Source organism: Gossypium hirsutum, chromosome D08 (assembly GCF_007990345.1).
Source record: "Gossypium hirsutum isolate 1008001.06 chromosome D08, Gossypium_hirsutum_v2.1, whole genome shotgun sequence".
NCBI lineage: Eukaryota > Viridiplantae > Streptophyta > Magnoliopsida > Malvales > Malvaceae > Gossypium > Gossypium hirsutum.
In genome coordinates, this window is record NC_053444.1 from 9,318,516 (window position 1) to 9,332,622 (window position 14,107).

Sequence of the window (14,107 nt, forward strand, 5' to 3'; positions counted from 1 at the left end):
GATGATTTCTAACCGCACCGTACTCTCCCAACAAAACGGTGTGGCCGAGAGGAAGAACCAGATTGTTCTCGACATGGTTCGATCAATGCTCAAGAGCAAGAAGATGTCGAAGGAATTTTGGGCGGAAGCCGTGCAATGTGCCATCTATGTGCAAAATCTATGTCCACATGCGAAGTTGGATGATCAAACACCACAAGAGGCATGAAGCGGACAAAAACCAACAGTTTCTCATTTCAAAGTATTCGGTAGTGAGGCCTATGCACACGTGCCGGATCAGTGAAGAACAAAGCTCGAAGACAAAAGCAAAAGGTTTATTTTTATTGGGTATAATGAGAAAACAAAAGGATATAAGCTACTCGACTCGATAAGCAAGAAGGTTGTGGTAAGTCGTGATGTACGATTCAATGAAGCAAGTGAGTGGGATTGGAATAACTCAATGGAGGTTATCATCAAAAATAGAGGTTCATCAACCGCTACACCAACAATTATGCCAACAAATCCTAAAACTACCGATAATGAAGATGAATCGCAACAACCCAAAATGCGAAGTTTGCAAGATTTGTATGATTCAACAAATGAGGTACATATTGTATGCCTTTTGGCAGATTCTGAGAATATAAGTTTTGAAGAGGCGGTGTAAGACAAGAAGTGGCAAACTGCCATGGATGAGGAGATTAAAGCAATTGACCGCAACAACACATGGGAGTTAACGGAATTACCGAAAGGAAGTCAGCCCATTGGTGTGAAGTGGGTATTCAAAAGAAAGATGAATGCTCAAGGTGAGTTAGAACGATACAAGGCGCGACTTGTTGCAAAGGGATACAAGCAAAAAGAGGAATCGATTATGACTAGGTATTTGCTCCCGTTGCAAGAACATAGACAATCTAATTGCTCTTTGCACAAGCGGCTCAATTTAAATGGTTGATATTTTAAATGGATGTCAAGTCGGTATTCTTGAATGGTGTGCTCAAAGAAGTCTACATCGAACAACCACCCGGGTACATGAAAAATGGAGAAGAAAAAAAGGTGCTGAAATTGAAGAATGCGCTTTACAGGTTGAAGTAAGCATCGCGGGCATGGAATACTCGTATCGATACATACTTCAAGGAGAACGAGTTCAAACAATGTCCCTATGAACATATCCTTTACGTGAAGAAGAAAGGAGATAATATGTTATTTGTTGCTCTTTATGTCGATGACCTCATTTTTATGGGGAACAATGGTGAGATGATACTAGATTTTAAGAGCACAATGACACAGGAATTCGAGATGACAGATTTGGGTTTAATGAAGTTTTTCTTTGGTTTAGAGATAAGACAAGAAGAGACAGGTATTTTTTGAGTCACAGGAGGCATATGCAAAGGAAATTTTGAAGAAGTACAAGATGACATATTGCAACCCCGTATCAACACCAATGGAACCAAGTGTAAAACTCTCGAAATTTGATGGAGGAGAACGAGTCGACGAGAGCAAATAGCGGAGTTTGGTGGGAAGCCTTCACTATCTCATTTGCACAAGGCCTGGCATTGTAAGTCGATTCATGGAGGAGCCGGTTTATTCACATTGGAAGGCGTTAAAGCGAATCCTATGGCACATCCAAGGAATGGTGTCACTCGGGTTATTCTATTCAAATATGGAAGATTACAAGTTGATTGGTTACTCCGACAGTGATTGGTGCGGAGACTTTGACGATCCGAAAAGTACATCGGGATATGTACTCTTTATGGGTAACACGGCGTTTGCTTGGCTTTCAAAGAAGCAACTAATCGTGACACTCTCGACATGTGAAGCTGAATATGTGGCAGCATCTTGGTGTGTGTGTCATGCTATATGGCTCAGAAATTTGTTGGGCGAGTTGGAGCAACAATAACTCGGTGCAACTGAGATACGAGTTGACAATAAATCAACGATTGAGTTGGCAAAGAACCTAGTGAATCATGAGAGAAGTAAACACATTGACATTCGCCTTCATTTCATCCGAGATAATGTAAAGGAAGGAAGTGTGAAATTAGTGCACGTGGTAAGTTGAGACCAATTTGCGGATATTTTTACGAAACCGCCACTGATAGTACTTTTCGACAACTACAAGAAAATAATAGGCATGAAGGATGGCAGAAGCATTTAAGTTTACGTGGGAGTTTTGTTGAATAAACGTTAAATGAAAGGTCAAGAGTTCTGTTTTTTAATAGGTTTAAATTAACAGTTTTTTTTAGGAGAATGAAAGGTTAAGAGTCATTGGTTTATGGCTATTATTAGATTTTAATATTTTCAGTTTTTTTTTTTGTTTTAAAGGGCGGACTATAGTTTATAAATAGGTTGTAAGCATTTGATATATATAATGAACAAATTTTACAATAAGGCTATATAATAGCCCAGTATTTTTAGTTTTACTAAATACAGAAGATCATTTTTCTCCATTTCTTTTGTTCTTTAATTATTCTTCCTTGTTCTTAACAAAGTAACCAACACACACTCCCCCAAAAAGATATAGGCAAACTTCCATGGAAACACAAAGCACGAGCTACATTTAAAATATGCTGATGTTTCCTCTCCACTCTCTCATTTTTTTGAGGAGTACCAACACAAGATGTTTGAAAAATAATGTCATTTCCAAGAAAATAATACTAGAGACAATTAAATTTTTTCTTATTATCGTTTCTAACACATTTTATTTGTTGAGAAAATTGGTGATCAACCATAGCAATGAATGACATGAAAACTTTGAAAACCTCTTTTTCCTTTTTTCCAATAGATATACCTAAATAACACGAGAAAAATTATCAATCAATGTAAAAACATAATGAGATCCACAAGATGAAGGAGTGTCATTAAACTCCCATAAATCACAATGAATTAACTCAAAAATATGAGTGACTTTCTGTTCACTAATTGTGAATCTATTTCTATTATGCTTAGCACGATGAAAAATTTCACATGATTTATTCAGATGATCTCTATAGTTACTACTTTCTCGGAAGGGCGACCCGATCTTCTATGCCAAAGTTCCAAATATGATGAAGCTTTAACTGAAACTGCTTTAACCGTCGAAACCTGTCGGAAGTAGTAAAGTCCATCTCGTCTCTCACCCAATCCAATCAGCTCCCTCGAATGTAGGTCCTAAATAGCACATATGTTAGTAGAAAATTGGACAAAACAATTCATATCATCATTCAACTACAAAATCTAAATTAAATTGCAGTTTAATTTAGGAACATAAAGAATGTGTTTTACGTGAATTTTGTCCATCAGTTTAACAATTTCTTCTTGGGTAGCCACCACTATTTGGCCAACAATGAGTCCTACAGAACATGCTACAACATCTCTTACATTCTTCAAACACATAAGATCAATCGTAACATGATTTGAATACCTCGTATCCATAATCCAATTATTTCTAGACTTACCATTCAACTGAGTGAAAGTTGATTGTTTATTACTGACCATTGCCAAAAGAGACTGCCATTGCTCAACGGTGAAACTAGGAAGTGTCACCCCCTTGGTAGTGGTGGAAGAGAAGACTTGCCGCCAGCCATCTAGAATGATGAAAAAAAAAATTGTGTCAAAAACTTACTCAAATGTCATGACAAGAATAGGGAATCTCTTGAATTTTATTGATAAACCTCAAGAGTATATATATATCTATACAATAATAGTTACGTAGGAATCAAATTGCTAAAAGATAATATCCCATAATAATATCTTATAATATCTCATTAGGAATCAAATTGCGAAAAGATAATATCTCATAATAATACTCTAACAGTATCTTTTTTACAAATAAATCTCAAAATAAAAGTTTCCAAAATAGATTCTTTTCCATCAACTTTGTTTTTTAGCCTAAAATTTTTATGACAATGCACATCTTTGACTCTTTTTACCTTTTTGAGTTTTGCTTTTGCACCTAATCAAAATCAAATAATAATCCCCAAATTAGTGACATCTCATTCAATAATTTATCAAAATTAAGCATAATAAACATGTAAATTGGATGTATTATCACTCTATAAAAGATTTTTTTTTTTGTCGACCAAAAGGAACTTGAATTTTCATTTTCCTATTAATTTTCAATATTCTATTTTACTATGAATAGCTAATTTTAATTTTTTTTAGCTAATGGTAAATGGAAATTCTATCTTATTAGAATTGTGAGATTTGAAAGTGTTCTTTTGTTTTTTTTTTCTTATTTGTTGATATTTGCTTCTCTATTTTATGAGATGGATTGGTATTTAAAATAATATATAGTTTCCAATAAGTGTTGGGTACGATAATAAGGGACATTGCTCTCCTAAAGAAAGAACTTACATCATGTTTGGTTAGGGGGAATAAGAATGCATTCCCCCTATTCGGTGGGCCCACCACCAAACCAACGTTTGGTTGGCTATAATACCATTACTGCCTAAATCCATTCAGACCCTATTACATGAAAAGGCTATAATAGCCATTCATTGCCTTCAGCTCTGATTAGCTATTCCGTCCGCGTGTTCCGATTTCCTTTTTCCTATTTTCCAATTTTTGCCCCCAGCTTCATCTTCTCCTTCTGGTAACTTTCTTTCCAAGCATCTCTACGTTTCCCTTTTTTTCCATTGATTGCAGAGGAGACCTAGATATTTCAGGTAATTTATTTTTTCCTTCTTTATGATTTTTCCTTCTTTAATGTTTGGGTACTTAGAAGCTGAAGCAAAGGCGAAGAAAACGGAGAAAAAGATGACAAAAAAAGTTACTGGAAATGTTAGACAATGTTTCTTTTCTTCATTTTATCAGGAACGAAAAAAAGCGTGACAAAGTATTTCTATTCTTTTTTTTTGTGTCTAAACACTCATCATCTTATCTGAGAATCGATTTCATTTGTTAGGTAAAGTCCCCATATTTTGCCTATTATTATTTCCCCTTTATTTGTATTATTGCCTGTTGATTTCTCTGTTCTTTTTTTCTTTCTTTATAATTTTTTTCTAATTCGAGTCTCTTTTTATGAGATCTATGTTTTTTCTGTTGTTATTTCTAATCTCTTTGCGTGCAATCTATTGTTTGGGGGGTGATTTCGGGTTCAAGTTATTGGGTTTGAAAATGCTGTTGTTTTCTTTTTTCCTGGTCAATTTTAGAAGACCATTTATATGTATGTTGTTCAAATTTTCGGGTTTGATTTGATTTTTTTTCCTGTGTTAGAATCTTTGAGATATTGTTTCCTTTTTCCTCATTATATGTTACATTAAGGATAGTTGATTAGAAGCGGGATTTTAGTTTGTTATAGAATATAAATTTGTAGGTCGAAGTTGTAATTAGTAGGTTTACATTGTGAATTTGTGTAGTTGAAATGCTAAGTTGTAGGAGGTGTTGAGTATTTATTTAATCGTATTGTTCAAAATAGTTTTATTATTTGCTTTCTTGAATTTTCTGAAAAAATTAATGTCTTATGGTTGAATTATAGTATTTAAGTTAGCATTATATTCTGAATTTTATGGAAATAATTGGCAAAAACAAAGGGTGCAATTCATTTGTTTTATATGTATTGCTATTTAGAAAATAAAAAGAGGGGGTGGGGGGTTAAACATATACTTAGTTAATAATTTTTTTATGTTTTGAAAATGAAGATGGCATTGCGAGGAGTTTGGCAACTTAAAAAGCTGATTGTAAGCTATTGTGATTGGGGAGGTAGTAATAGGGGCATCAGGTATGATTTTAATCCTTCTTTTTTTTTTCCACTTGTTAACTTTTATATAAACCTCTTGAGTATTATCTTCTAAACTTTCTGGCTTATATTATTTTTGGTATATTTGCTTGACACCTCTGGAGTAAAGTACTTTTTCAAAATCTCAATGTTTGTTGCATTTCTCTTTTCAATTCCAACATTGCAATGTGTTTTTCTCGTCTTTGTTTGCCTAATAAAGCAGGTACCTTTTTGTTAAATGTTTTCTTGATCTGTTGGCCAAGAGTTTGTGCTAAGATTTGCATTTCAACTTTAGGTATTATTCTTGTTTATGCTTTGGAGACTCGTATCTATATATAAACTAAACTATTGAACCACTTCTGAGTAATTTGCAAAGAATGAATGAATTAGCTTCTCAAGCTAGTATTAAGTTGTGTCACTTTCATCTGCGCATAATGTGATGGTTTGATAGTTGAAATTATGGATGATCTGAAACTAGCTGTAGGAGATTAAATATATGATCACCAAAGTAGTGGGATATCATAGATTAAATATATGATTATCATGTCTTAAAACATGTATCTTGCCAATTTCTCAGAGAACAAAAACGAGCGGGTGGTATCCTTGAAGAATATGACTCCTGAAGATATCCTTCTTTATGCAACCAGGCAAACGCATTGGGAAGAAAGGTGGTGAAATTGAAGACAATGCATGTAACTAAACACCCTAGTGTGCAAGGTACATGGACAACCGATGTGAAATTTTGAGACACGGTAGTACCAAGTTCTTCACAATTTTGTCTGTATGTTTCTTTATTGTTCTATGTAGTCATGATGGCAACTTTGCTGAAACATTCACTCTTTGGAGGTGAATGAAACTATTGTGTAATGAACAAAGACTAATGATGTCATAATAGATGATTGGACCCAAATATTTAATAATTTTAGAGCATCTGTACCTCTTCCAAACATCATAGCATTCAAGTTTTGAAATTTTAATAATTTGTCTAATGAAACAATATATGAACAAGAGAGGAAACTCTAGGCAAGCTAAAAATTTCCTCTTCAACTAACTCTTTAGGGCTATTATTACATCTATCACTAAATTTAGGATCAAATTCAAGCCTATGATAGGTTAAAGATAACGTCTCAGGAACAACTGCCTGTTGCAACAGATGCTTAATAAATTATGGCATATGCTTAATAACATATAGATTATGACATATAAACTAATGAAATCATGTAATTTTTTGTTAACATATGAATATTATGTTTGGATGTCAAATATAATTCTCAAGTTATTTATTACTTCTTATATTTTGTTTTTTTTATTGTAGAATAATTAAATTATTTGTTTCACTAATGATATTTTAGCACATTAAATATGTATTGCAGTTTAAAAAAATAAAGTAGATTATATATTTTTATATTATTATATATTATGATTTTAGTAAATTCATATAATAATAATTATATTAAGAATTTTATTAAATTATATTTAATAATAATTATGTTAAAATATGGTTAAATTATTTATTATTTTTATTAAATTATTTTTAATAATAATCTTATTAAAATTTAATAACAATAACAATAATCATCTACCTAAAAAAAATTCTGCTAAGGGTATTCTAGTCATTTTAGTTTTTTCCTTATGCTATTACAACATCATTCCATTCAACCAAACACAAGAATACTATTACAGTTCTATTTCATTTCATTCAACCAAACAATTGAATTACTATTACAGTTCTATTCCATTACAGCTCTGTTCAATTATAGCTCTATTCGATTACAGCGAACTAAATGTGCCCTTAGGCTCAAACCCTGGAAATATCATTTTTGGAAGAGTAGCCACAAACTTCAAAAGGGTCTTCATGGCCGTAAAACAGGCATAGAGATACATTATCTATACAAAAATGAATAATACATAGTTAATTAGAGTAAATTGGTTAGTAATTGTCTCTTTATTCCAATAACTAAAACATGTTAGCGTAGTTTGATTTAAAGAGCAATTAGATTATGCTATGAGAACCTGTGATTTAATTTAAATGAATTATGTAGTTGAATTTGTTAATTATAGTTGGGTCTTTTCAATTTGGAAGGCTATTGGAAAATTAAATATTATAAGTGTTTCTTAGAGTTGTTTGACTTGAAAGGGTTGATTGTGGAGTTGTTCTCGCAATTAATTTATAAACTCAAGAAAGATTAATGGTTTAAATTGTTCTTTTGATCGTTATAATCAAATAAGAAAAGATCTAAAATTCGTGATCAATTTGACACCGAAATTGACATCGCACCTAAGACTAGAAATCTGGTCATATATGTCTACTCTATAATTTTTCGAATGGTTGTTATTTACATTCCTGCTTTTCTTTATATTATTTTTGTAAGATTTAAAACCCTATATTTTATTTTTTTTTCAGGATTGCAAAGGTCGTAAATAATTTTAATTGATCTAATCTCTTTCGGATTTGACTCTACTTTCTATTTATAAAATTTATTATGTTTTTTAGGGGTAGGAATTTAAAGTCGATGGATTTGGCACCATCATTATTAATTATGGTTTTAATCTCTTTATTGAAATATAAAATTTAATTTTTTTACTTTTAATTTAATATTAATGTAAATTCTCTATTTTTATAATATTATTAGTAAAAGTAACACCATTAAGTATTATTGTTAAAATGATGAAGTGAATTTCTCTTACAATAATTAATTTAATTAAAATATAAATTTATTATTAATTGAATATATCTCTTAAAATTAAAATACTAACTTCTTAAACTTTAATATTTCTGTTGATAGAAGAGTGTTCTGTCTTCTGGTTTAAGAGAAGAGAGGAAGAAGAAGATAATAAAGATATGATCTTTTTTACTACCATCTCCCGCCTCAAATGGAGTGTTTGGAGTTATTTAAGCCTATGGATATTTCGAGCTGAATTCCGAATCGGATTATTATATATTTTATTATAATTATATAACAACTTTATAAGTGGGTTTGAAAATTTATAATGTAATTACTCTCCTTCTCATATGCCATTTATGAATTGAAAAGGGTAATTAAAATGTCAAATGACACTCAATTCAATCAAACTTAATAATTATAATAATTAGCAGATCATATAACACATGTAGAATAAAATTCAAATCCAATTATTAATTTTTTTCAATTTTAATGTAGTAAAAAAATCCAAATCATAATTAAATCAAGATTGCTGCTGCGAAACAAAACTCGATGCTTGGTCATGAGGGTAGGCAGAAATGAATGGGTATCACCTTGCAATTAAGAGAGGAGAGTAAGGGATCCACCATTCAGCAAAAAGAGCCCATTGTCTTTGTTGGCACCCTGCGATTTTCACTTCTCCTACTAAACCACAATCAAACTTCAAACCCCTTTCTTAAATATAAAGCCAAAATCCAATCAAAATAATAAGCCAAAAAAGAATCCAATCCTGTGGTGCCCGTTAACTCGATTTCTCTGCTCTAGAGACTCTCTAGTCTCACCGAAGTTGCATAAAGAAAAGTAGCTAACTGCCTTGGCTTGTATCTGCGGTGCTGGACCAAGTACCATGTTTTGTGGGCTACTGGCTCTCTTCAGTGTTCACCTAGCCTAATCACCGCCCTGAACCCACCAAACCACCAGATTTGGGTGCTGGGTTTTTGTCTTTATATTTGTATTTTCTCATTTCTTTCAACTTTCAACTAAACATTGCAGCTTCTTAATTTGTGGGGGTTTTTTTTTTTTTTGGTTTGCTGCTTAATCCATGGCTTCTTCCATGCTGAATGGAGCTGAAACCTTCACTCTCATCCGAGGTGTAACCCCAAAAAGTATTGGTTTTTTGGGGTCAGGTTTACATGGGAAACAGTTTTCCAGTGCGGGATTAATCTACAGTCCGAGGATGTCCAGTCTAGGAACGACGATAGCCCCGAGGTGCAGCTTATCAGCGTCAAGGCCAGCTTCACAACCAAGATTCATACAACACAAAAAGGAGGCCTTTTGGTTCTACAGGTTCCTCTCAATTGTCTATGACCATGTCATAAACCCAGGTCACTGGACTGAAGACATGAGGGATGATGCACTTGAGCCAGCTGATCTCAATGACAGGGACATGGTAGTTGTAGATGTTGGTGGTGGAACTGGTTTCACTACTTTGGGTATTGTTCAGCATGTGGATGCTAAGAATGTTACAATCCTTGACCAATCTCCTCACCAGCTTGCAAAGGCTAAACAGAAGGAGCCTCTCAAGGAATGCGACATAATTGAAGGTGATGCAGAGGATCTTCCTTTTCCTACTGATTATGCCGATAGATATGTGTCTGCTGGAAGGTATATTTTCAACCCCCTTTTAGGACTATCTACTATAAGATGTTAAATGCTGGTAGCTTTATGGTTTGCATGTATGATTTGTCTTGAAATTGAGAGAGGGGAGGAGATAGTGGCTTGATAATGCCTCTAACTGGGAAATGGGAATATGGTATTGTGTGTTTTTCAGCATAGAGTACTGGCCAGACCCACAACGGGGGATCAAGGAAGCATACAGGGTGTTGAAACAAGGAGGAAAAGCTTGCTTAATTGGTCCTGTGTACCCTACATTTTGGTTGTCTCGTTTCTTTGCAGACGTTTGGATGCTTTTCCCTAAGGAGGAAGAGTATATAGAGTGGTTTGAAAAGGCTGGATTTAAGGATGTCCAACTCAAAAGGATTGGCCCTAAATGGTATCGTGGAGTTCGCCGACATGGTTTGATCATGGGGTGCTCTGTAACCGGTGTTAAACCCGCATCTGGGGACTCTCCTTTGCAGGTAAATCACTTTTTGAACACTGCTTCATTAAATAAATCTTTACCTTATTTGACTATTGAGTTGTCTAGTGATGTCTGCATGTATTTATCTCATACACTCTGTATTATGAGCCAAGGATTCAAAATCTGGTGAAAGGTTCTGTACATTGTTACAAATATACAAGTATTTTACCTTCAGTTTAAGGAGCCATAATCATAAGCCGCAATTAATCCTCAGAATAGCCTCGGTTCTTTTTATCCTGAATTGTTGAAATTCTGGTTCTGCCTTTGTTGTTCCCTCAAAGAAGCTCTCAGTCAACATTCAATAAATAAGTTAACTTTGGCACATAATGGTTATGCGTTTTCTAATAGCCCCTTGTAATCATCTCTCATTTGTCTTCCACCTCGGTCTGTTGTGATATGAAGATGGAATTGATTTCTTTGGTCTATGAGATTATCTAGATCTCTTCTAGTCTTTTAGGTGCATAAATTTTCAGATGATGCTTGATTAATGGAACTGAAAGAAGAGCTATAAGATGTATGGAACTGATGTATTTGGTACAGCTCTACCGATTTGTGTTTACTGTATTAAACTCTTTACTTGGTTCAGCATCATGGACATTGGATTGTAGATAACTATCTTGGTTCATTCAACCCTAAGCCCCAATCCATTCTTACTGTGCTGTTAATATGACCTCGGCTATATTTTTATTATACTGTCAACATTGAGCTCATGGGATATAATATCCTTTCTGCATCTGGCACTCACCGGTGAACATGTATTCATGGAACTGATGTGAAAGCAATCGTCATTTAATTTTTGATTTTATCATTCTTTATCTTATGCAGCTTGGACCTAAGGCAGAGGATGTATCAAAGCCGGTAAATTCGTTTGTATTTCTGTTGCGCTTCATGTTGGGTGCCACTGCAGCAGCATATTATGTACTGGTCCCTATCTACATGTGGCTCAAAGATCAATTTGTACCAGAGGGTCAACCAATCTAAAGAAAGAATTGAACTTTAGCTGTTCTGCCCTTCCAAGTTGCATACATCTCTTTAGTATATCTATATATATCCTATGCTAGACCATGAAGGGTGTTTTGCATTTCTGAAATAAAACCAACTTTTTTCAAGTAAATTCAACCTCTTCTTTTTTCTTTGGCTTTGGATATATTTTCGTCAATGTCCGTTTTATGGTTCATCAAAACTAGTCGTCCCTCCTAAGTTTTGGATATACTTTAAAGCTACATCTATAAATGAATAATAATATGAGATGTTTTATATTTGAGTTTGTGTGTCACTTAATTTCTTTCCGAAAACTTTATTTCTTGGATATTTTATCTGCCAAAACCATCTGAAATACTCAATTGATCTGAAATGGATATGTTTGCTCAACATTGACGGCCACTTTTTCATTTTTCTTTTCCAATTAGCCAGTATTTAAATCATCATTTGTAATCATGATTATTTTAAGCAATCGAATTTGCATCTATCCCTATCATGTGATGCCTAGAAAAACTAATTCTACTATAATACTTTTGACCACTGTGTGTTGAATAACCTTTTCTATAATCGAATTCCCACCTTTACAATCTTTTTGTTCGCACGATTGTGATGTCGATCAATTAAATAGCTATGCTAACTAAACTAAACTAAAGAAGAAAAAAAGGGTAATCCTGTATCTTTATTCAAAAGGTTGCACTAATTTTCTAGAAAATTCTTTCTTTGAATACAACTTAGAATAATCCAAAAAGTTCTTGTCTCATTATTTTTCTTACCCACTCCCTTTTTTATATATAATCTTACATAGAAGGCCAGTATCACATTCCCTTTTCTTCATTCATCGACACAAGCATAGAGTTTTCATTAGTTCAGCATGGCAGATACATTGACAGATGATCAAGTTGCCGAGTTTCGAGAAGTGTTTTGCTTGATCGATAAAGATTCAGATGGTATGCCATCATTCCTTTTTTGGGTATGAGACCCTTCGATATCTAGTCACGTTGCAGTCGAACTAGGTCGACTGTTTTCACCTTCCGCAAAACTCGAATTCAAGATGTTGGGCATACTTTTCCATTCTTGGAAACACATGTTTACATTGATGTAAAATTATTGCAGGCTTCATTAGCATGGAAGAGCTGGCATCAGTGATCCAGACATTAGATGATGCAAACCCTATAAAAGAAGATCAAAACATGATGATGATGATGGTGATTAACGAGGCTGATGATATTGAAAGAAAAGGGAAGATTGAAGATTTCGTGAATATTATGGCTAGAAAAATGCAGGTAAATAAAAATAAAACCAATAATGCTCATGTTTTGTTTTGTTTGAGGAGGCAAATAATGAATTAAACTTGTAGGAAAATGTGGTGGATGAACTAAAAGAAGCTTTCAAAGTATTCGACCAGGATCAAGATGGATTTATATCAGCAAATGAGGTTTAAACACACACACACACTGTAATATATCTTTCTTTGCAACATTGAATCATTGGTACATGGAGTTGACCAAAAACCCATGTTTGAAATGCAGTTAAGACAAGTAATGATGAACATGGGAGAAAGGCTGACAATGGAAGAAGCAGAACAGATGATCAGAGAAGCCGACTTAGATGGTGATGGAGTTGTGAGCTTTGATGAGTTTGCAAGGATAATGATGGTGGCCTTATGAAACTCTTTCATGGATTTGCTTTCTTTGTCGGATATGTCCCCTTCATAGCCACCTATTGTCAGACTGCAAATAACTGTAACCCTTAGATAAATGGTGATACATAATAAAAATATGTTGTATATACTTCGTTTACCAAAAAAGAAAATAAAAATAAAACCGCGGCTCATCGCGCGAGTGGTGCCATTTTCTTGTTCATACCTTGCGATAAATGTCTTTTGCGTTAAGTTACAGAAACTCAAACCTCACATGATACCTACCTATACACTATCCACACACATCTATAAATATATATAAATTATCTAGGTAAAAGTACCACAAAACCCTTAGATTATATCTTAGATTATATTTTAGTCTCGTTACTAAAAAATAGACAAATTAATCCATATCCTGTGCTAAAATTGCGCCATTAAATACTTGTTTTAGTGTTTATATATAAAGGTTAAAAAGGCCTTACTAACCAATTAATAAGCCTTATGTAAATTAAAAAATTCTAAAACTAATAACGCTAAGGGTAAAAAAAAACTTTAGTAACAATTTTTTTAAAAAATCAATTAAGCCTTTTCAAAACAAAATTTTGTTTAAAAAATCATAAAAATTATAAACAAATTTTATAAAAAAAAAGTTATAAAAGAGCTTAATTGGTTTTTTTAAAGATTATAAAAGAGCTTAATTATAAACAAATTTTATAAAATCATAATAGCCCTTTTAAATAATTTTATAAAATTATAAACAAACTTTAAAAGGGCTTAATTGGGTTTTTAAATTTTTTACTAAGGTATTTTTTACTCTTTAGTTTTATTAGTTTCAAAATTTTCTAATTTACTTCTAATAAAAAAAATAAGGATCAAATTGAATAAATGTGTAAAAATTGAAAGCTATATTTATTATTATACCTTATATATAAACACCAAAACAATACAAGTTTAATTAAAAAACTATTTTATTCACTCATATAATATAGAAAAAACTAAAATGGTAGATGGAGTTTTGTTGTACTTTTACTAGCATATCT

The 14,107-nt window shown here is 33.1% G+C and overlaps 2 protein-coding genes and 1 long non-coding RNA gene across 4 annotated transcripts; all 3 read left to right on the forward strand.

Annotated features, from left to right (window-relative positions):
- The first annotated feature begins 4,241 nt into the window (after positions 1-4,241).
- LOC107918775 (uncharacterized) lies at positions 4,242-6,574 on the forward strand. The gene is made up of 3 exons (XR_001690234.2): positions 4,242-4,613; positions 5,589-5,668; positions 6,243-6,574. It is a non-coding gene; the product is annotated as an uncharacterized lncRNA (long non-coding RNA).
- A 2,323-nt stretch (positions 6,575-8,897) lies between these two features.
- Positions 8,898-11,706, forward strand: LOC107915302 (2-methyl-6-phytyl-1,4-hydroquinone methyltransferase, chloroplastic). The gene is made up of 3 exons (XM_016844473.2): positions 8,898-9,972; positions 10,139-10,445; positions 11,273-11,706. The coding sequence occupies exons 1-3, from the start codon at positions 9,410-9,412 to the stop codon at positions 11,426-11,428; spliced, it is 1,026 nt and encodes a 341-aa protein (XP_016699962.1). The 5' UTR covers positions 8,898-9,409; the 3' UTR covers positions 11,429-11,706.
- Positions 11,707-11,799: 93 nt separating this feature from the next.
- LOC107915312 (calmodulin) lies at positions 11,800-13,288 on the forward strand. 2 transcript variants are annotated; one of them, XM_041099809.1, is made up of 4 exons: positions 11,800-12,398; positions 12,542-12,711; positions 12,786-12,863; positions 12,958-13,288. In XM_041099809.1, exons 2-4 carry the CDS (start codon positions 12,553-12,555, stop codon positions 13,093-13,095), a joined length of 375 nt encoding a protein of 124 aa, XP_040955743.1. In that variant the 5' UTR covers positions 11,800-12,398; positions 12,542-12,552; the 3' UTR covers positions 13,096-13,288. The 2 variants fall into 2 exon arrangements, with proteins under 2 accessions (XP_040955743.1, XP_016699971.1); XM_016844482.2 differs by having other exon boundaries at positions 11,800-12,375.
- Positions 13,289-14,107: the final 819 nt, after the last annotated feature.